Source organism: Aythya marila (assembly GCF_965140915.1).
Source record: "Aythya marila genome assembly, chromosome: Z".
Taxonomy (NCBI): Eukaryota; Metazoa; Chordata; class Aves; order Anseriformes; family Anatidae; genus Aythya; species Aythya marila.
The window spans coordinates 17,762,901-17,786,434 of record NC_139080.1 but is presented as its reverse complement, the minus strand read 5'-3'; the positions used below and the strand labels follow the sequence as shown (position 1 = coordinate 17,786,434).

General features: G+C 37.6%; 1 protein-coding gene and 1 long non-coding RNA gene across 5 annotated transcripts in view; one reads left to right on the top strand and one right to left on the bottom strand.

Moving 5' to 3' along the window:
* The window catches only part of ITGA2 (integrin subunit alpha 2), a 69,951-nt gene that overhangs the window by 8,779 nt on the left and 37,638 nt on the right, over positions 1 to 23,534 (bottom strand). For all 3 annotated transcript variants that reach the window (XM_082783836.1, XM_082783837.1, XM_082783838.1), the window contains 18 exons: positions 22,501 to 22,574; positions 21,146 to 21,284; positions 19,123 to 19,268; positions 18,274 to 18,417; positions 15,767 to 15,970; positions 14,796 to 14,932; positions 13,228 to 13,367; positions 11,953 to 12,104; positions 10,733 to 10,843; positions 10,344 to 10,426; positions 8,770 to 8,911; positions 7,029 to 7,121; positions 6,016 to 6,092; positions 5,834 to 5,917; positions 2,895 to 2,997; positions 1,963 to 2,073; positions 1,339 to 1,443; positions 915 to 1,028 (listed from right to left, as the gene is read on the bottom strand). In XM_082783836.1, coding sequence (XP_082639962.1) covers positions 915 to 1,028; positions 1,339 to 1,443; positions 1,963 to 2,073; positions 2,895 to 2,997; positions 5,834 to 5,917; positions 6,016 to 6,092; positions 7,029 to 7,121; positions 8,770 to 8,911; positions 10,344 to 10,426; positions 10,733 to 10,843; positions 11,953 to 12,104; positions 13,228 to 13,367; positions 14,796 to 14,932; positions 15,767 to 15,970; positions 18,274 to 18,417; positions 19,123 to 19,268; positions 21,146 to 21,284; positions 22,501 to 22,574 — 2,159 coding nt within the window. The remainder of the gene's footprint in view (positions 1 to 914; positions 1,029 to 1,338; positions 1,444 to 1,962; positions 2,074 to 2,894; positions 2,998 to 5,833; positions 5,918 to 6,015; positions 6,093 to 7,028; positions 7,122 to 8,769; positions 8,912 to 10,343; positions 10,427 to 10,732; positions 10,844 to 11,952; positions 12,105 to 13,227; positions 13,368 to 14,795; positions 14,933 to 15,766; positions 15,971 to 18,273; positions 18,418 to 19,122; positions 19,269 to 21,145; positions 21,285 to 22,500; positions 22,575 to 23,534) is intronic.
* On the top strand, positions 2,729 to 23,112 carry LOC309890188. Of its 2 annotated transcripts, none has more exons than XR_014319391.1 (3): positions 2,729 to 2,852; positions 5,305 to 5,398; positions 22,990 to 23,112. It is a non-coding gene; the product is annotated as an uncharacterized lncRNA (long non-coding RNA). The 2 variants fall into 2 exon arrangements; XR_014319392.1 differs by lacking the exon at positions 22,990 to 23,112 and adding an exon at positions 9,639 to 10,337.

Genomic DNA, 23,534 nt, shown 5'->3' with positions numbered 1-23,534 from the left:
TCAGCACTAACAAATGTTCTTGACCCAGCTGACTTGAAAAACACCATCTTTAAAGACAGGCAGATGCTTTTCTTCACACACTTGCATAAGTATACTACATTATCAACCTGACCTTTTCCTTTAAGAGCTGAAAGATGAAGCTGACAACAATCCTGCTGTTCAATGTCAATACCTGCCATCAGACTCGCCAGACAGACTAATGAGACTGCGTCATGTTCCTGATGCTCTGTGCAAGCCTAGGACAGTTTGGTTGGTTGCCTAGCTGAGGAGCCAACATAGTCTCATTTCAGAAGTCTGGTGATTCAAGATGATTTATATTCTGGAGGACACATTATGATTTAAAATGGGAAAGTCAAGGTTTTATTGATGCATATTTTTAAGCATCCTCTAGCTCTTTAAGCAAGGAATGTTTCCTTGACACCAACTCTGATAAAAACAAAAAGTCAATTTAAAATAAAAATCCACACCTTCTCTAACAAATATAACTGGCAGCACCAATAGGTTTTTCGTATTTTGATGTGACTTAAAATGATCACTATGTAGCCTATGACATTCAAAAGCTAAAAGCAACATTATTTTCCAGGCTATGACTATACTCTGCTCTGCTGTCCTGCATCAAATTTTGTGGAAACTCTAGTTCACCTTAAATGAATTTAACAGATGCAAAAAATGTTTTTATAGCTATGAAGGTCTGTATTATCACTGTATTTTCTTAGAGTTTGTCCTGGACTGAAATTTGCAGTTCTGTTATGCTGCCTCACTTTTTTATTCAACTTTTCAATCTGGAAAAGCACAATAACATAAAAGAGTATCTTTCTAGATTGGAAAGTTCTCTTTAATGAACTTTAAAAAATACCAGGAACTAGGAAATACTTGGATATTGGTTCCTTCATGAAGAAGCAGGTGATACTCACAGCAGCAAAAGTACCATTCCAGATCCGGGTGGAGATATTCACAAAATACTCTCCTTTCAGCACAAGGTCTTCCAGTTTGCATGTGATGGTACTGCACTTTGCATTTTTACAGTTCTTCCAGGGAAAACAGCAAGGAGAGACAACAGCATGTGTTAAAAAGCACACTGTAACAATAGGTCCTTTAATATCCAGTTTAAAATTTTACTATTCTGTGCCTGCAAATTGAGTGCTTACACACAGTGAAGAACATGTAGTGCTGCTTCTCTCTAAGACAGATGCAGTATGTGTGAGAATATCCACAGGAGGCACTCCTGCACTGTGAGTGAAAAACGCCATGGCCACCACAGCTATCCCCACAGGTACAGCAGTAATTATCAGCTCTGCACCCCTGTCCTGTGGTACTGCAGACCTGACGTGTACTCACCATTTCTTTCAAAGCTCTGAAATTCTCTTTCTTGAAGGATGCAGAGTAAGGTCTTTTTCCTATTTCCAGTGGATTTATCTGAGCTTGACAAGTAACACCTCTGGCCTAGGAAAGGGATGGCAGGAAATAAAATGGTTGACATCATACTCCAAAATGTATAGTCATCATAACAATATATACTTCTGATGACATGGTGGCTGTGAAATTATAGGTTGTGAATTATGTAATACTGGATGATTTTGAAATCTAACAGACTATGTATTTTAATCAGAATTAAACTACTCTTATAAATTCCCCCCCCCAGACTAAATTGAAAGTTTTGTCCTGATCTAAAAATTCCATTTTTACACTATTGTCTTCCCAGGATCTTGGAGAACCACCTAGTTCCAGGGTCATATGAAAAGTCAGCTGTGGACTGTACAGATAATTGGCATCTGCTAAGGAATAGACTGGTGTACAGTTGATGTTGTGGTCCTCCCCCATCCCTTTGTAGGAAGGGGCATGGGGCATACAGAAATGGCAGGGATTATCTGAATCTCAGATACACTGTGAAGGAAATAACTGATGTAAATGGTGCTGGTTAAAACCCCCAAACATATCAGCTTATATAGTGCAGTTCTTCACCTGATCTGTGTCAACTGCAGTTAGGTACATCAATGGGTTGTCTTTGCTGGTCAGCTCTGGAAGAACGATTTTCACAGTTGCCATCTTCACAGGAATTCCTCCTGTTGCTACCTGCAAAATAAATAGCTCACAATTAATTTAGCAATACTTTTATACACATAAAGTATTTGGTATAATAAGAAAATCAGAAATCACAGACGATTATGGAAGAACTGGATTCATTTTGCATCAATGTTTTTGTATTGTCACATTTACTGGGGCAAACAATGAAATTATGCCCTAGTGGAAAGCATACTCTATAGCTTCAGGCCCTTACCTGTTTCCTTAGCAAAGCTCTTGTTATCTGCATGAAGTATTTTTTGAAAAGCAAATATTCTACAACAACCAACAGGCTTTTACAAAAGCAGTTACAAGAATATAAAGGGAATATAATTAAAGTTTCTTCCACGTTGCATATTTGTATCTTTTTTTTTTTTTTTTTTTTTTTTTTTGAGCTGTGTAATAAATGCTGTGATCTGGCTAGTTCCTGCATCTTGTTTGAGCACTTAACCCTTGCCAAACTTCCAATTTCAAAGTCCAAGCCTGCAAAGACTTGTTTTCCTTTATCAAGTGAGCAGAAGACAAATTAGCTCTGTGAACAAATAGTGTAAGCTGGCCTGAAGTTAATATTAACTCTCTTCCAAATATGTAAACAGTGCAATACCAATCCCTCCACCATTCCACTTAAGTTCAAATTTCATTTTTGACCTCATGAAGATTGTAAGGATTTATCCCTCCTGCTATTTGCAATTTTCTTCCCCTATTTGACTGATTCAAAAGCATCAAAATCAGATAGTGAAATCAGAAGCATTTTTTTTCAACTGCGTTTTGGGACCCAGCTGCAGGCGGAGGTAAGGCAGCTTCTCAAAACAGAAACAGAAACATTTACTAACCTTAACTGAGAAGTTGAATGCAGGGCCAATATCTTCAAAATTATTCACAGTGGAAGGAATGTTATGACCAGAGAATACTTCATAGAAGTTGATGTTGGCAAGCCTAGTTAACAACCATAAAACAATACATTTCAGTTTGGCAGCTACTTTGAAAACATATGTAACTGAATGTGCTTTGGTTTGTTCTAAGTTTGTGAATCAGGTCAGAATTATAATTGCAGGAAAATCAGTCACTTGTACTGCTGTTTGAACTTTAAAAATTTAGTTAAGAAAAGAAGTACTATACTGAAGCCCAAAGCCAACCGAGCACATGAAGACAGCAGGGCAGCATGAGATGTAGGTTCTGTTCAAACTCGTGCTTGGCAAGTGCATCTAGAACCTTACTGCAAGCTCCCCTCCCAGGCAGAAATTACAACTTTTGGCCCTAATGCCCTGTGCTACAAGTGGGTTTGTTTCCTCACTGCCTGGGTGTGGAAACACACAGCACCCTGTTTGTATGCATGCCACATACCTTACAGCCCTCAGTCTGCTCTCATCCACTTTCTTTATTACTATTGTTTTTATCATTCAAAATTTCTAAAGTAATGTGAAGGTGGTTGCAGCCCACTGTATCATGAAATTACAAGTGTTAGATGGAAAAACAGGTTGTGAGGGCCTGTGGATGCTCGAGGGGTTCAACCAGGTGAGTGTGTGCTCAAAGACAACAAAAACATCCCTGTGTAGTTAATTGCATCCATATGCTCCTTGTGACCACCTACTACTGCTGAACCACTCCATAATCTTTTTGGTCTTCATCCTACAGGAGGCTTAGTTGAGTAGTTTTGAACATGAAAAGCTAGCGAGTGAGTTAACAAGGAGCTACCATGACTCCTTACATCAGCTGTTCATGTAGCACACAGCACAGATCCATTCTGTTTGGCAATGCAGCTGTATCCAGTTAATCTGGGTAACATCTGTGTACACAATCCCAAACTAATGTGTGCAGTCTCAAAGAGATGTTTTCTGATCAGTTGTGTTCTTCCATACTGTTTCAGGAATCCTTCTCATTTCTTCATGCTTCCTCCCAAGGGCCCTTTCCTCAAAGACCCTTCTGACAAGGTCTGCTAGGAAAACCCCCATGAAGCCTTTTCTGCTTCCTTACTGCTCAAATATCCAGCCTTTCTAGTTTACATGGTATCAGCTTCCTTGTCCTTGCAGAAGTCACTGATAAGACTGATTCCCACCTCTGAAAACCCAGATCAGGAGGTTTTTCACTAGAAAAGCCTATCTTCAATGAGTTGACACTTTTTTTCTCAACCCTTGTAAATTAAAAAGTTAGTTATTTGCTAAATTACCTGCCTCAGGAAGGAGCTATTTCCAGATAGATATTTCCTAAGTGTTAGAGGGTGTATAAATGAGCTATCTCCAAGGGAAGCACTAAAAATTGTGCATTGGCTTAATGTGTACTTCCTTTAAGCTGGCTCATCACCAAAAATAACTAAAATCTTTTTTCCAACTCTAGAGATTCCTTCATGCCCTGACTTGCATATGAAATTGCATTTTCTCATACTTCAGGAGACGCATCTGAACTTGAAACACTATTTTATCTTGAGTAACTCTTTTACAGGCTCTCTGCCTGGTCTTTTCTGAAGCACTGAGCTTCTGTTCTTAGTGCTCAGTTAAATTAAATTTGCTGATTAAATTTGCACTTTTTCAAATTCCTCAGGAACTACTACTTAAGTTGGTGTGATAGGCACCTACTCAGATGCTTCTGTAGTCTCTGCGCTGCTGCTAACTGGAATAATAAAAATCTCTTCTGCTGATGTCTCATGTGACTTTCCCAGTTAGTTGAAAGAACTTGCATCACTAACCTAAATACATGCATTTAAGCAACTTAAAAAATCTGAAAAATTCTACAAGACTATAATTGGTGCACCCAACTGTGGTGAATCCTGGGCCTGATAATATTTTGAAACTGCTACTGCAAATTAAAATCAGCTTCTGTACTGCGGGTCCATATTCATGCCACGACCTGAGCTAGTTCTTGTGGTTACAGTGGCCTTTGAACGTTTGTTTCCTAAATTCTGTATAGCTTCCTCTTTTTCACTCTTCTGTCATGGTTTGAGCAATTGCTGTTTGTTTTCTACCATTTTGCATTTGTTAATTTTGGAATGCTTTGGGAGGTAAAGGCCTTTTTTTCCACTAACGGGGACTAAGTGCATCAGATGTAACCAAATATCTTATCCTACAAATCCAGCAATTAGAAAAGATGAACACATTTTTTTCTTTGATGGAAAGTAAAATATTCTATCTTAAACTAAGAGTCAAATCATTTTGTAATTTGGATATTTTGTTTTATTTGTAATTTTGGATAAACTGTAACTGGAATTATTCTTGTCTAGAACTGTAACATATTAATTATTAATTTCAGTACATCCAAAAACACTGGACATTTCAAGGGCTGAAGATAAGAAGTTTCAAGGGCATGAAACTCTCATTCTCCTTAATGTTCTTTGCTGAGAGAGGTACGGATTTGAAATGGAATGTTTTGTTTTGTTTTGTTCAGTTTTGATCTGTTTAACTTCAGATTTGATCCAATTTCAGTAACATCTGAGAACCAGAGACTGATCCTGATATAGCATATACTAATTTTATTATCAAAACCATAGGCAGTGTTTGAGTTTTATACATATTCCACCCATGTGAGCATCTGATCACCTGTAACAATTGTACGACGGTAAACATGGATCCCTAATTTCATACTACATATTCTATAAATTTTTATGTGTAAGATTATTGGAAGAACATGAAGTTCTGCTATTGTTGACAATATAAAAATTTCTTATGAATTCCAAAATGAAAATAAGTTTCAGTATATTATCAGTGGTCTTTCAGGACTGTTACTATATTCTAATGTCTTTGAAGGAAATGACAATTACTTTTTCCATTATTCAACTTACCTTGTGAAGTGGATTTCTGCATCATACCGCAAAGGAATTGATAAGCTGATCTGGTTGTCCTGTTCTTGCTCTTCATTACTTTCACTGTTCATCAAAACACATTTAAGTCAGGTGTTACAATATTATTTTGAACAAATATTGTATTAATACAAAATTTGCTTCCATAAAATTATATACTTTACCTCAAGGCACGAAAACTTAGAACTGCCATATTCTGAAGATTTTTCAGGTTAAAATCAAAACTAATATCAAAAGATACCTGTGGAAGAGACAAGAACACCAAGAACACTTAGCAATAGCAACACAATTATTCCTCTGAGCAAACATCTAGAACTTTTCTCTGTAACTGAATTTTCCTATTTCTGTGTACTATTTCAGTAATCTCTAATACTATAGAATCTTTTTTCTCTCTTATGTACAAATTGACATCATTTTGTAAACATTAGCTATAAGCACTTTCAAGTGATACATGACTAGCTACAAGCTGCAACAAAAGGTGTTTGCATTGCTTCAGTCACATTCTTAAACACCAGCACTTACACAAGCTTTTTATTTACATTTTAATTTGAATCATTGCATCAGGTTCACTTCGATGAAAGCCATTAAAAATTCAGAATAAACAAGCTTTTTATTTTTATTTTTTTATTTTTTTGATTTTTTTGGTTTAGCAGAATATCATACTTATATTACCTCTGGCAAGTTTCATATTGCTGCAATTGATTATTTTAGAGGCTGGAAGACTATTTCTCTTTTGCCCCAGGGGAATAAGAGGTTAAGATCCACAAAAACAGGGATACCCCCAAATTTTATGGGATATATGAAAAAAAGTTTATATGATCTATCCTAGGGCTGTGTGGGCCATCCCTCTCATCTCAGTCTGATGGAATTGTGCTGTGCTCCCAAGAGGCTACACACAGTGCCTGACTGCTCTCAGTCCCCAGCCTTCATTCTCCAAGAGTTACAGAGCTACAGAGGATCCATGGGTAGAAATAAATGTGTTTTAGAACTTTTTTTTTTATTTAATCCAGTAGGCTGGTCACAAAAGTTTAGCCCTTAGTTTGCTCCTTTTAGTACCTCTGAAACCCAAGGGAAGTTAAAAACTGCCATATCTAAAAATGCTCACCACCAGTACATGCAGATATAGGGGAAAACAACTACGCTTTGGAGTATCACTCAAGGTTATTTAAATTTGTACCTGTTGTCCTGTTCGGAAAACTGGATAGCTTATTTGGCAAATGACTGTAGTTTGTGTTGTTCCTGTCTGACATGAGACTTCAGTCCCATCGCTCTGCAGAGGAAAAAGAAAAGTCATCTTAATACCAGTTTTTGATAAAAGACAGGAAATTCACAATTCGTATCTTCAACAGGACCTGTGTTAGATTAAGGGGTAGTACAACTAAGTGTTACAGGAATAATTTCTAAAGATGAGACAGGTAGGAAAGAGAGGCAAGGCTAGGGGTGAGGCAGGAGAAAGGTGGGATAAGGACTGGTCCTGTGTCCTTGCAGTGGGCTCTCATGATCTTGTGAGAATTTTGTGTGGCACTTGGAAGAAGGAATACAGCCCAGAGTACAGGCTGCCTACTGTATTGTCTTACCATGCTTTTTACAGCAATACTACACAAATTTTACAGTCATATTTGCGTGACCTGAGAGACAGTTAACTACTCTCACTGTAGAATTTAGTGTGCAGAGAACTCTACCATACTTTTTGTAGGAAAGTCTACAATACATAAAAGTTTATTTATTAATTTGCAGAAAATTTTGCATGTCATCATCTCACATCAAAGGAAAGACAGACGCATAGACCATAGCCAGTTATTATAACATTGAAAAGAATTAATTAAAATGCACTGTTTTTTGTTAAACACATCCCTACCAGACACTTATGGTAGACATATACCAGACACTATATTCACGACTTACACTCCAACAAGAAATAAAAATAAAAATAAAAATAAAAATAAGAATAAAAATAAAAATCCTCCCCTTTGAAACAGAAACATTTTGGGAGGCAAAATCTTCACTTGCAGGCTGAAAGAATTCTAATCAAATGGACTTCTAAAACAGAAGAAAATCATAGCTCTGGTGTGGTCTTTTGACATGAGTGGTGTGAGTAATTTTGTTGGGTAACAGGATACGGAATTAGAGGAGCAACCTCAGCACTTCATGGAGTACTTCTGCCAGTCCACTCTTCATGAAAATACAGCTCTTGGGCAGTGATAAATGCTCCTATCCCTCCTCTCCCTTCAGTATGGCTCTAGATTTCACCCCTCGTATTATCAGACACCTCTCCAGTAGCAGCCTGACAACAGAAATCCACTGAAGTCTGGATTTCATCCTACATGAATTGTTTAGAAGTAACAATTCAGATTAAAGATTTACTGCACTCTCCAAAATAGTCTGTAAAATTCCTTTATTTTCCTTTTCTAAGACACAATTCATTATAAGAAGAGTTTCTGGTATAGCAATCATTTCAATCTGATTAACTGTCTAGCTGAAATGCATGGCTTTGGCAGTAATACTATTTCTAGATCTAAAGCCTGTGCTTTAAAGGTGCATCCATGCTGCATGCTTGATTTATCAGATACGAATTCCCTGTGGCACAGCAACTGCATTCAACTATGTTGTTGGGAGTCAATCAGCAGATGTGGGTGTCAAGGCCTAAAGTGAGGAAAAGATGACTGAAATACTGAGATGAGGTCAAAATCAACAGGTTGCCAACTTTTATGCTGAGTTGGCAGTGTCTCTCCTTGACCTATATAAACTGACATGCTGAAGGGAATAATTCTGGTAGCCAAGAAAATAAATTGGGAGAGAGGTTTGCACACACATTCTCCTTTCCTGGGACAGGCACTAATAGAAAGAAAAAATGTTTTCCTGAGTAGCTGGAAAAATCAGTGGCAGTAACAGAAACAGTGAAGATGAGTACCACATACCGGTAAAGACGAAGAAGCAAAAAACAAGTTGTCTGAAAATGTAGCCTGGATTCTGGTATTATATGCATTTTCTCTTTTATTTCTCAAGTTCACATTGAATGTTAGTCTTTTGTTTTTGCTGCTGACAATGAACTGCTGTTTGCTGTTGGAAGGTAAAGATCAATGTTGTAAACGGAGGTACCAGAACAGCTGTGGATCATGAGAACATATTGTACTGTGTTGCCTCTAGTCAACAAAGAATAACAAGCACAGCAAGACATTTCCTATGTTCTATACATATAAAGCTTCTGCTTTCTAAACTCTTTGACATGAGAAACTCTGTGATGGTGTTTTTTAAAACCAAACAGAATTAATGTCATCTTAAATTATGGGACCTTGATTCTGTACAGTCATAGTCACTTTGCTGAATTTTCAAGGTTTCCATCCTGGTGAGAAGGTGGGCAGAGAATGGGTGGCTGAGTCATATGGCAGCTCCAGGAGAAAACAGTCTTTCTGCATACTGTAAATATATGTGTGTAAATATATGGTTCTGAATTATGTGCTGCCCAAAGAGCTGATCTCTGATACCCAGTAGCACAGCCAGTAGCACAGCAGAGGATCCCCTCTGCTCCTTGCAGGAGGGACTAAAACAGCCACAGCTGCTCCCCCAGCACTTTTCCTTTTCTGACAGCAGACAGCCAGACCTGACTCTTCCGAATCCTCACCGGCTACTCATCCCTAATCTACCAAAAATCAGGTTTGTCTACACTGACTAGAATCCTACTTCTGTATCTGTTATCATACTGCTCCTCTTTTTCCTTGACTAGTTATTTAGATAGAAATGCTAATTATTATTACTATTTTTTTTCCTCCCTTCTGCTATTTCTAAGTACCATAGATAGAGGAAGAGCAACTGACATCATCTACCTGGACTTCTGCAAAGCATTTGACACTGTCCCCCATGATATCCTTGTCTCTAAATTGAAGAGACATGGATTTGACGGATTGACCACTCGGTGGGTAAGGAATTGGCTGGACAGTCACACTCAAAGAGTTGCAGCCAATGGCTCAATGTCCAAGTGAAGACCAGTGACGAGTAGTGTTCCTCAGGGATCAGTACTAGGACCAGAGCTGTTTAGCACCTTTGTCAGTGACACAGACAGTGGGATTGAGTGCACCTTCAGCAAGTCTGCCGATGACACCAAGCTGTGTGGTGCAGGTGACACACAGGAGGGAAGGGATGCCATTCAGAGGGACCTGGGCAGGCTGAAGAATTGGGCCTGTGCAAACTTCATGGAGTTTAATGAGGCCAAGTGCAAGGTCCTGCCTCTGGGTTGGAGCAATCCCAAGCACAAATACTGGCTGGGTGGAGAATGCACTGAAAGCAGCCCTGAGGAGAATGAGCTAGGTGATCTTTAAGGTCCCTTCCAACCCAAACTATTCTGTGATTCTGTGCTGATTCTATGATTCTAAACGTAGGTGCTGGACTAAAAAGATACTCTAATCTAGAAATTCATCCAGAGCCTATAGAAAAACCAACCTATGAAAACTAAGAAAACACCTGACCCCACCAATTCCACTTATTCAGCTCTTACCTGTGATCTCCCTTCTGCTGGACTTTCAGAACAAGATCACAGATGCAAAGTTCATCTTCACCACAGTCTTTAATGAAAGGAATCTACAAAACAAATAATAATAATAAAAATAATCCGGAATGACAGTGCTCTACTTTAAAATTACGTAGTCACAGTAGTCTTGAACACCTTTGAGGGGAAGCACGTCGTTATTTTGCTGATGAGAAAGGCTCTCCAAATAGCATTAAGAGCCCATGCAATTCCAAGGTATAAAAGTACCAGTGCGTGCTTTCAGTCCAGTCACTTAACTAGAACACCAGTTTTTATTTGTATGTAGCATTTTGGCATGGGCACATGTTATGCACAGAAGTATAGCCATGTCTTTTCCATTAGTAAGGCTGTATACTTACACTGTAGGCCACAGATGTTGGAGAATATATATCAAGGACAGGGCTGGAGCCAGGATTTGTAAGGCCAATGTCAACACGCAAACTAAGGGAATTCACCGCATCAGAAGGTTCCTGTAAAACACATGTTCATTTGATAGCTGTCAGCACAGTAAATAGTGTAAAACCGGTAATTCTGCTGTAAATTGATAACGTGTAGTAAAGTAATATTTGCTCTAAAAAGGAAGTAACAATACAGTCTTTTCTGTGATAAAACTCCTAAACATTCCTGGAGACTCTATTCATCACACTTTTAGAGCTAAGAAACATGCTGACTTTCTGCATCTGTGGAAGCTGGTTCTCAAAAGCCACCAGCAGGTGATTGTTCTTCTCACCTGGCTGCAGAAATCAAATTCATATTCCATTCTGCTTTACCATCACAGAGAGCAGCTGGCCCTGGGCAGTACTAAAACACAATACCCCTTTTGTGTCTCTTCTCCTTCTTGGTTCTGGGTAAATTCTCTCTAGCCCATGGCTCCACAATGACACTAGATGTGATCAACAACTCAAAAATATTTGCCCTCACAGTATTTGGGTATGCAATGAATAAAACAAGGAAGTATCAGAAAGAGGGATGTGAAAACACTCCTATTTACTATTCAGCTCTAACCTTGGTGGTTTGCAAATACTGCAAAGCAAAGCATTAATCAGTCCTTTGGCTTTTTAACTACCTGACCTAGCACAATGCAGAGGGCTTGCTGCAAGTCTCAGTGCTGCATTTGGTCTTCGGTTCTAGGAAAAGGTGGATGTTTTTTATTTTTATTTTTCCCAAACACAGCTTGTGCAAACTTAGGGATAGCATAGATGAAAAGCCCACCTGAAATGTTGTTAATCTGAGATAAAACATTTGCATATATTAGGGAGGATTCTTTATGGAAGAATCTACTGAAGGGAAATTAAAATCTATTGAAACTATGGACTTTGAGCTCTGTGTTACATCAGAGCTGAAGTACATAATTAACAATGGCCTCTACTGTCCTAAACAGCTGTGCTAAATAAGTCAGTTGTTATTAGTTTCTTTGAAATCAGCTTCTTATTGTGTATTTTTCACTAGTGGAGAGTTTGAGAAACTTAAATCATGAAGATGAAATCAGAGGAATATGAAATTCATCTTACAGACATAAAATTCATCAATATCTTCCTCTGATCATTTTTGTCATGAGGCTTCTCGCAGTTGCACTTACCTGTACGTTGAAGACGTCATGAACACAATTCTCTTCATGACGTACCAGAAGATCCCTCTGCATGTACCTTTCATTGTTCTCTTTGAACAATCCTCTGGAAGTCACTCTAGAGGACTGGAGATCTGCATCCAGTGTTGCATTATACTTTATAGCTACAAAAAGAATAATAGTACTTTTTTTTTTTTTCACTCAGCCTTAATGCTTATGATCTCACTACTATGTCCAGCATTACAGAATGACCAGGCTTTCCAAACCACTATAAATATTTTACTTTTTTCACGGTTTGTTAAACACAGAGCATTCACAAAACAATAAAGTTTTCCCTTGTGTTTTCCAAGTCAGTCAAGTAAGTTTAAATCCTGAAGTAAATTCTTATCCACAGAGAGCACATTAAATGGCAATCAATCTGGTCTCCACTGATTGATGTCTGAGGTGTCTCAGATGTCTGAGCCCACAACTCAGGCAAGGAGCCAGCCAGCAGTGCCAGGATTACAGCAGATAAAGAAGCCTTGCACCCATATTCCTCAGTTCTGAGGAGGCTATAAAGAAAACCTGCATCTTCTCTTCAATGACATTATAATTGGTCTTCTCTTCATATGATGACTAATACACTGTGGAAGTTTATTTTATTACTAAAAATCAGAAGTTCCTAAAGACACCGTATGGAGCACTGAAGCAGTTCAACTGGTGTTATCCACAACAAAAATGTTTAACTAAATAGCTTCATAAGGGGCCAGTGTTAGTCTCAGAAATATTTGGTGCTCTACTGTTCTCTGAAATCTGCATTGAACTTATGGAAATTAACTTTGTACTGAAGAAATTCTGTGCTGAATTATTTTTGTGCTTGCCAGAGAGAAGAAAAGTTTGCAGTCTGCTGTTGAAACTATTAGCTCACAAAGACTCTGTCCCCATAAGGCGCATTCTCCAGAAATACCCAGTTACCCTTCCTAAAGTGTCTTGCCATATCTGAATGATACCAGCTGAAGAAAAACAATAGAATTAGTGAGCAAAGGATCTATATCTATATCTATATAGCTTCTTAGTAATGACATTTCCTGGGTTTTGGTGGACAGCTTTTCCTTGTATTGTTAAGTCCTCATTTATCAAAGGTTATGGAGGCAGTGATGACAGTAGATCTTAAAAACACTTTCTTAAGCACTTAAATTTTATAGTGATTTCACCTTCCTTGACATTTAATGCAATATTTCCACTACTCATTTGAATAATGGACTTCTGAAGAAATTAATATAAAACAAGCCATTGAAATACTCTTACCCACTTGATTATTTCTGTTAGCAGGTCTAAATGTAGCCTGAAAACATATTTTAACAGTTATTTCTGTGTTCTTGTTCAGCAGACTGATTTTCTCAGGTTTAAATGAGGCAATTATAGACACATTTGCAATGCTTTGTGACCTGAAAAATATTTGTAAAAGGTTATATGTGATTTTCAAGAGCACTGGGTAGCTTAGAAGCTGTTTTCTGCATGTAAATGTAATATTGATCTTTTGGGTCCCGAATGTAAATACATTTTATGGCACTGGCAAAATTATTTTTATTTGCATGTAACTGAGTTTTTTGATACAGTAGCTTTCAGTAATTAAAATAAATAATTTATCACATCAAATTAATGGACAATCAATGTCTTTACCCTGATGCCCTAAGTATTCCCTTAAGATAACAGAATGAAGACCATGCCCTGTTTTCCCAACAAGTAGCCCTCTTCTGCTCCTTTAGAAAAGTCATTCAGCTCCTCTAGGAAGGCAAGAAAGCGTAATTCTTCATTTTAATTGTATCCTTATTTGTCAGAAAAAACAACTTTCATGAAATTAATCAAGATTTTGAAGAATAGTTTCAAAGGAACCCTACGTGTAAAAGCAAACACTTTAATCAAAAGTGAAACTCGTTAATCAGACCAAATGTTGGAGTGAAGGAAAAATGAGCATCTTCATTAATCAAATTGAAACAGATGCTGATAATCCAAGAAGCATAATTTTCTTTAATGCCCTCCTTATCAGCACCAGCAGGAGTTCTGTCATGGGTCAAGGGTCCAAACTGACCATTCATTTTGTATAATCTTGTTTTATTATGAAATAAGTAGCAATACAGTGATTTTTTTCTTGTTACAACAGGGAACCTCAGACTAGAAGATAGGTGACAGGCTGGAGAGCAAGCTACATTGTAACTTAGCTCCTCATGGAAATAGTGGTACTTAGGCAGCCACAAGATTTGGGTTCCGTGAGGCCTTTCTTGTTTGTTTTGTAAAAGCACTCTGACTGCACTGGTAAGGTCCACTTGCCAGAAAAGGTGGTTTTCTTGCCAGAAGTAGATGCCAACACTGTTTCACTGCTCTCTGTCCTCACCCTGCAGGACTACTGTTTCCTGCAGATCAGCCTGCCACCTAGTAAAGGTCACGCAGGTTGTGTGGGAAGAGGTTTTGTCTATCTCGGTAGACTCAGCTATCAAAATTACTCTGCAGCTATTGAAGTATGACCTGCTGTTTCAAATACTGCCCAGCAAGCCCCACTCCCAGCCTTTTCCTCTGGACCACATGCCCTCACATGTCTCCCAGCCCTCCCCATCCCAACGTGCATCCCTCTCAGCAGCCCCTGCCACCTGGCTTCCCCCATGCAGCCCTGCTCTGTAGGTTAGCTTGTCATGTCTGTTCGACAAGTCCAATGCCGTTTTTGAGCTCTGTAATTGTAGTGACGAGGCATTAAGTATGTTAGTGCAAAACACATGGAATAAAATACATTTTTGTTTTGTTTGTTTTGCTGTTTAATTAACTAAATGTTTGACTGGCATCTGAAACATTAAGCGCAGCTTTTCTAAGAGTTTACTAACCAAAGCAGAACCGCTTTTCCATCAGCACCAACTGATACATCAGTAATATCATCGTCATTTAAGTCTCTATGGCCATCTACTGATCTTCCAAAGAATTGGAGCTGTTTTCCAAAAGCAGGATCCGATCCTAAAATTTTCTGGGAAAGACAGTCTGGTTACTAAATTGCCATGAAGAGTGTTTAAGTCTGTAGATACTAGCCCAAGCAATGGATTTTTGCAGATATTCTCTGAATAAGTCATATATTGTTTAAACAAAAAACTTGTGTGGATGTTTTCTCAAATGCTTTTAAGCACTTTTTCCTCCCCTGTTGGAGCAGACAATGGACTAGATTTTTCTGTCTTGGTAGTAAATCAAGTAACTGGCTGCTTTATGCCAGCTAGTACTTACTGGAAAATTTTTCCATCTTACATTGAGCAACTCAAAGAATAGGAATCCTAACAGGACTTCTGACAAATATTTTCTGTGACCAGAAAGTCAGCATGGACAGTGACATTAAAATTATTACCATTATATTAATATATGAGATATGCAAAGATCCTTGAAATACTTTTCCACAAATACCACTTTTTAAATTATTATTATTTTACAGACCTGGAATGTATCAAATCTCCATTGTTGTACTTCAGCTTTGAATAATGGTGTGTCAAAAAAGGTATAGGAGATTAGCCAACTTCACACACAGATACCAAAATTATGAGAGGCTCAGATAAAGCACCTGGCATGCCTTTTTCCTCTGCACAGTTCAGCTGAAAGCACCACAACAATATCATCCAGGATGTGTTGACAGCTGAATTGAAGGGGGGCCGAGGTGGGGAGGGTAGAGAGGGCACAAAACTTGGAATAAACCACAAAAATAATAACACTACTTTAAGATGATGAAGTAGCAGCCAAGAAAAGGAGAGAAAATCCTTCAGTTTTCCTTTAACAGATCTGAAAGCACTAAGTACAGCATTATACAACAGTTATTTACCTGAGAATATTTGGTACGTATACTCTTTTGAAATCCATTGTAAATATAAATTGCTCCAGAGTTTTGGTTTTCCAGTGGTGCACCTATGACAACATCATTAAAGCCATCCAAATCAATGTCTGCAAGTGCTGTGATTGCTGATCCAAAGCGAGCATTTTCTGACCCTTGTGGACCTTCCAAGAGTTCCTGCTGATCCAAAATTCCCTTTAAAAAGGAAAAAAGAAGAAAAAGCAAAAACATAACTATCATTGCACCAGATTAGACATAGACACATTATCTATGTGCATTGTTTCTTTTGTTGTTTTGTTTGTTTGTTGGTGTTTTTTTTTTTTTTCCCTCTCCCAGCACATTCCCCTCGGACTGCTCAACCCTGAATTCCTTCCCCATTGTATTGCCCATTCAGTTTGCATTATGTCTCAGAGTCTTGGCAAGCATTACACAGCAAAATTAAAGCATGCTATGCAGAGCACTAACAGCAAATATAACCATATGTATGAAGCTTAAATGCTCTCACTGTCCTCATCTGACTGTTCTGAAGTTTCACAATACATTGAAAAATACAGTTTCCAGTTTTGGATTACCAGTTTTTATGCAGAGGGAATGGAAATTATGTAACTGGACATAATTCTTTGAAACAGAAATGGAATTTCCTAACTAAACTAATGCAAAAAACATGTGTCCAAATGGTAAACTCCTGACCTCTCCAGTGCCAATGAGGAAAGAAAGGTTGGAGATCTTTAGAGTTAAATAATCACATTTACTTAAATAATCACATTAAGTTAAATTCAACTCCTTGGCAAGTATGACTCTCATCTTTAACCTCAGTTATCACACTTTGCTTAAAATTTAAAAAATACCAGCCAAGTTATTTTTTAAAAATGAGTAGAAAAGTGTAATTTATGCAACATAGACACATAGTCACACAAGCCCAGGTTCTTTCTTTCTTTATTTTATTATTTTAAATCATTCTCTCATTATACTGAACTTTTATATAATCTTAAATTCAAAATTTGTCAAAGACAAATTGTTGTCAAAGAGTTGTTATTCAATGTATTCATTTTCAAAACATGCAAAAAATTATTTTTCTTCTGTATTTTGTGTCTACAGTCACAATAGCACAGTTCCACAGTCATGGTGACCAATGTCAGCTGCCAACAGTGCTACTTCCAGCAGTTTGTCAACCGTGTAATTGTCCTAGGATACACTTTCATATTGCTCAAGGGTGATCTATCTGACTGTGAGTTACTCTGAAGAGGATGGTACTTCATCTCTGTTTATTTGACTGCAATTTACCTAGGAAAAATGCAATTTTCTCTAATATGTGCCATCAATCAGAAAAAAATCCTTTGCATATTCAGACACCCACAATTGTTTGCAAGATTGCCTATATTAACCATCCTGAAGACTCTGGCACTTTTGAACATTCTAAAAACATCTACCACAGGTCTGAATAAAAAACAGTTGGGCAGGCATCAAGTAAATAACATGGCTTTGCTGACAAAAGAGACAACATAAGTAATAGTGACCACTCAGTGTGAACATTCATGAAACTATGCATTGGCAGAAAAGCATTTATAAAATGGTTTTAGGAGTACTGTTAGGTGTTAAACCGACTTCCTAAAATCAAATGGTAAAAAATTGGTTAGCAAAAGCCTTGAGCTAAACATTCAAGAGAAATGGTCAACCTGGTGTTATATTCATCCCTGGAAGCGTTCAAATGGCTGGATGGGGCCCTGGGCAACTTGATCCAGTGGCTGGCATCTCTGTCCATGGCATTGGGCTGGAAGTAGATGGTCTTTAAGGTCCCTTCCAACCCAAACCATTCTATGATTCATGTACATGAATAGACATAGCAGAATGTCTAAAACCAGGGCCAGGGAGCAACCTATAGCAGCCAGCCCCCTAATCACTAATACTGCTTAGCTATTGACTTGCCTTGTGGCTCTATTTCAGGCTGGTCCTACTGGCTTATTACCAGATTACATCCACAAGTGGTCCTAGTGAAAGCTTGCAGCTGCTTCTAAAAAGCAGGACTGGCAAGACTGCACTGGGAAGGACTCATTCTGCTGTCCTCTGAACAGGCAGTCTGCATCACCTAAACCTGCCATTACATTACAACCAGACAAAGCACACACACTTTCTCATTATAAAAACACTGCTGTCAGTATTTCAAACACTTTGAGAAAGATACACAAAATAGTAACTTAAGGGCCCAAAATATGGTGACAAGGGATTTTTAGTGTAGCTGTGGCCAGACTGCTTTGCAAGAAGATAGTGCTAAGCAATGCCAGATTGAGTGAGTCTGATCCAGTTAGATTTGGGTACAGGAATCACTATTCTGAAACAGAACAGACATTATCAATAAGTACTACTGCCTTGATAAAACTCTAATTCAGGGAATGGTTAATTCAGGGAAAAATTGTAAATCCTTCAAATGAAAATGAAAATGCCAGCACTTATTATGGAAGGGTATGCAGGAAGCCGATTTGCTACAGTAACATTCTTACCTTTGTAATGGAAAACATGTATACTCTCCCTTCCTCTTTCTTCAGGTCATTCATAAACATTGGTGCACCTACAAGCAGCACATCTGTCACAAAATCTTTGTTAACATCCACTGAACACACCACACTGCCAAAGTAGGAGCCGATCTGAAATCAGTAATAAGAAAATTGTGTTTCTATGTGGATTTTACAAGGCATAACATTTTAGCAGCTGAACCAGAAAACTCTTATGCTTGAAATAGTCCAGCACTAATAAAACCACCCCTTGGGATGAAATTCCTGTATAACATACTCTAGTGTCTGAAGAATCATATCCTTACTACGTGTCCACTGTTTCTGCCCAGTAGCTGCTGCTATGGCTTTACCACTCAACAATATGAATGAAAACAGAGAACAAGCTAAGGAAGGTATACTTTTTATATTAAACTGCACAGGTAAAACTACCCAATCCTTTTGTTACAATACAAGCAAAGCAAAGCAAAAGGCTTTCCGTCCTTTCCCAAATAGTGAAATAGAATGAACTTCCAAATCTCTCTTTTGATGTCATCAACTTCACAGCTTCTCAGGAAGAGTGGAGCTCATCAAGTCTCTCCCACTTAGAAGCATCAACAGAATAATATGTTAAGAGGTTTTGTACATTATCTTTTACCACTAGTTGAATGACTTCCTGAAATGCTGTCGAAGAATTAATCTAACTGAAACAGTCTAATGACAGAGACAAATGCAAGCAGGATTCTAAATGAATTGCAACAAAGAGGAATTTTCAAAACAAACACATCTATTGCAATCTACTGCTGTGTTGATAAAAACAGATGCCTTCAAAAGCTGCATTCATGACCAAAATATACTTGCCTGCTCGCCTCTCTGGGACTGCACAATTGCAATATTACCATGTCTATCAACATCATAAACCACTACTCTGCCAGTGTAGTTGGATCTGGGTGCACCAGCAACAAAATAGACAGAGCTCTGAGTTGAGAGAACAGCAACAGAATAACCTGGGGGAAAAAGTCAACATTTAGTATGTGTGAGAGACCATTAACTACAATTTGTCAGCTCATAAAGGTATCAACCTGATGCATTAGTGACAGAGAATGGTACTTCCAGATGGGAAGCTAAGCTGTCACATAAGCATCAAACTTGCAGTAGTCTTCTAGAGATAGCAATGACACACAGATCAAGTTTAAGCATGTTTGCAGAATAGCGTGGAAAACAGCCTGGCCTATTCAGTAAAACACAGACCACACGAATATCATGCTTATGAAGGACAGAGGGTGTAAAGAGTATCCTGGGAATGAGGAAATAAAGAGAAACATGAGAACAACTTTTGAGCCGGCCTTCAAACCACAGCTTCAAACACCTAGCTTCTGCAGAATTCTCAATTCATTTTCTCACACCTCCTCACAAAACCACAGCCCTGTGCTTTGGCTAAACACAACAGACCATAGTAACAGCTTGTCAGCTTAGGTTGATTGAACTTCTTTCAACATTTTAATCCTTGTTCCCATTATTCTAACATTATTAGCTTTCAGGAAACATCTTTTAATACCTGCTAATACATTACACATGTATTAGCACTGTAAAGCTAGTATTACTACATATTTTACATACCTGTGACTTAATTACACCAGGTTTATTTCAAGACAAGAAAACAAAATCATCCTTTCTAAAGTCTTTACTTAAACTGGGTAGCAAAATCCCTGTGATTGGGCAGAACATGCAGGTCTTTAGCAAGCTGGAGTACAACGCACGGAGTGCAGTCCAAAAAGATTAAGTCTTGATCTTTACACATATTGGTGTATTTTGGATTTGTGTGGGGTCATTTTGTTTTTCCAGGGAAAGAACATCAATGGAGACTAAAATTTCAAAACAAGATGTTATTCCATAGATTAAGGCCACATTATTAATTAATACAGCATATAGGCATTGGAAGTGAGAGTGTGCAGTGCAGAATGGGGTCCAAATTAGCAAGCTTTGCTGTGCTAGCAACCCTTTGGCTTGAGCTGTCCACTGCTATGGAGAGCTCTTACTGAGGAACAAAAGGAGGATAAGATAAATGAGGGAACAGAAACAGTGCAGTAAGAAAAGGCAGAGACATTGTTGGCTCAAAAAAAATTATAAGGAAACTGCCTAGTGGGGAAGTGTTCAACAGAAGCAACCTGACCTTTTAAGAATTACTCTAGAAAAGGGAGAAACAGCAAATCTGAAGAAATCAGATATGCAAAAGAGCTACTGCTCTTTAAGGTAGGTTTAGTGATTCATTGTGTTGGATACACATAATGCTAACCCATAGGAAAAAGAGTACATATCAATGTTAAAAATAGCATCTCTTTCAGTAACTTCATCATATTTGATAGATGCAGTTGTATTGCTCAGGAATAAATTGCCAGAGCAGGCATATTGTAGGTTTGCAAAAAACACTTCAATGAACTGAGAAGACAAACTTCCTGGCTTTACTTGGTCATAAAACTATGTGTCAGAAAATAGATGGGGATTATAAATAAGGCCTCTGTTAAAGTGCAGCAATGTGCCAAAAACTATAAACAGTACTGGAAAAGGCCAAGAAAAGAGTGAGCAGAGATGAAACTACAGTGAGTGAATCAATGTCTCATCCACATGCAACTCAGGAATTACAAACAAATATGAAACTAGAAACTGATTTTTTTTTCAGCTTAACACATTGATGTGAATAGAATTTTAAAAACACAACAAAGACTTCACTCAATATTCTCTTGTCCAGTAAATGAAATGTTTTTGGATGCAAAAGTCTCTTCATCTCAAATCAGTTAACAGGAACTAAAGGAGAATTTTCCAAGTTCTTTAATATCTTAATAAAGGTTTGATACATTTCTAGCTCTGCATGTCAGCGTCTTACCTAGATATGAACTATGATTTCTGTCCTGCAGTATTTTCTCAAACACATTGCTTGGAAACATGGTGACTCTGTCTGAAGACTCCTGAACCACTGTTCCACTCCAGTCATAAGCCCCAACAGCACCCAGCAGCAAAACATCCTTTCAAAAATAAAAATCAACATTTTAGAACTCCCTATTTCAGCAGAAGTGTGAGCAAAGTTGAAGTTACTGTATGTAATTACATAAAACATCACTGTATTTAAGGTAGTGATGTACAGTCTAATGACTGCAAGCAGTTGGTGGGAGTTGCTTACTGTTTTTACTTACATGCTGGACTTTACTACCTTATTAAGAGGGATTACCACTCTTCTATTGCAAGAGGATAACTGTCAGCTTTATCTTCCATGGCACTAAAACTCAGAAGTAAGAATGGGCTTATTTAAAGCCTGATAATTTCCTAAGCCTGTCTTTCCCCGTGTTGGGCTTTAAATCTAGGCTTTTATGCATTCATGATCCCCCAAAGACTGTCAAACAAAATGGTAAGAAAAAGCTAAAATCCACTTTTTGCCATTACAAGTGCAAATAGTGGCATACAAAAGCTATTGGAAAAAGTCAGAAATTTCATCCTGTAGGTGTATTGTAAGGAGACATCCTGGAGATCATAGTTAAATCTAAAATCTAGATTAATATGCTTATAGATAAATACTTAAATGTGTACACAGAACACAAATGTCATTTAGATTATTCACATTATTAAAATTCATTGTTGAACCAAAATAAGGATGTAGAAAATTGCAACAAAAGTAGTATGCATAATTTTCCTGAAGAAACACTTGGAAGCACTTGACTATTTTTTTTTTTTTTTTTTTTGGGTGGTGCTGGTGGTGTTATTTCCTAGCATTAGATTCTTAGTAAGTTAAAATACTAATTGGTGCAAATATGTGGGACTTTAAAAAACATGTTTTATTATCTTTAAGGGCTAAAATAAAGAGAAAAACTTCCTATATTTTCAGTTGAAAAATGAGCCACACTTGGATTTTACAGTGAGATCTGGTCAAGATAATCTTAAAATTGATTATCATGAAATATATGCCTGATTTATTATCCTTTCTGATTTCTAAGGGAAATATAATTTAAGCAAATATCATTAACTTTATAAATATTAAATAAATTATTTTCAGACTTGATTTATATAAATCTTGTCCAGAAATATACTAGCATTACAATATTATTTCAATTCTTCCAAGTTATTCAACTGAAAAATGTTAATTTGGAAAGAACAAATCTTTCATGCTAGGTGAACTCAGAACTTTCTAAAAACACTGGATTTCATGTCTATGCAATTATATCTAATTATATAAATAAATTAATGTACCTTTTTTCCTGAGTAATATGCACTGAAGCCCACCTGTGACATTTCCATTTGGAATGTATCACCTTGATCTGTACCTGGTAACATAAATATTCACATATGGTTAACCCTACAGAAACACACAGGAGATCTAATTCCACTGCCCATGAGTGTAGCTATACAAAGACTCCATAAATTTGACATTTTCACTAAATTCTGCTAAAAACATTTCCATCATTTACAAACAGTGGAAATCTGAGAGTTAATAACTAGTCAAATATTTTGAGGATTTAATGGCAAGTTGCATGGAGCCACATTACAAGCATACTCCAAGACAGGCAGATGATAAAGATGGCTTGGATCCATCTGCATAGTGCTGTCAACATGGCTAACCTGTTCTTATGTTCTCTAGGAACCACTTATAGTACAGAGAAATCAACAGCTTTAGGAACTCTATATTCACAACTTCCAAATGAATGTTTATCATCTCTTGCAATTGTCTTGAAACTACAGTGACATGATGGAGTATTTCCTAAGGTAGATGGATGGTAATTGAGGAACAGGAAATCAACAAGAGTACTCAGCAAAACCTAAGAAGGAGAAGCTCAACTGACCCACTCGATTAGCAGCATGGCCCTGGTAAGGAACAGAAGAAGGTGAGCGAGGTAAGATTTTATCCTGAATACAGTAAGGCTGCAGCCACAAAATGCTCCCTAGGCTGAGGTCAAGTTATAAATATCACAAGCAAGGTCTAAATTTGACTTGAAAAAATGGCTTTCAGGGGGATGAAGAGCCTCTGAGCCACCTCTACAGCACTTTCAGCTAAACTGTACAAGGACATGGATGATCCTAGGAACAGTGCATGGCAGACACCATGCAGATTGATTACAAAACTGAGAAGGTACAGCAATGCAGCAACCCAAAATTTTGATTCACTTTTTATCTTTACACTTGGTCAGTGTTAGAGAAATACAGTTGACTGAAAAACAAAAAGATACCTTTATTTGTCCATTGGCAATAGCTGCAAAAACATTTGAATGTGTATGTTTCAGTTGTTT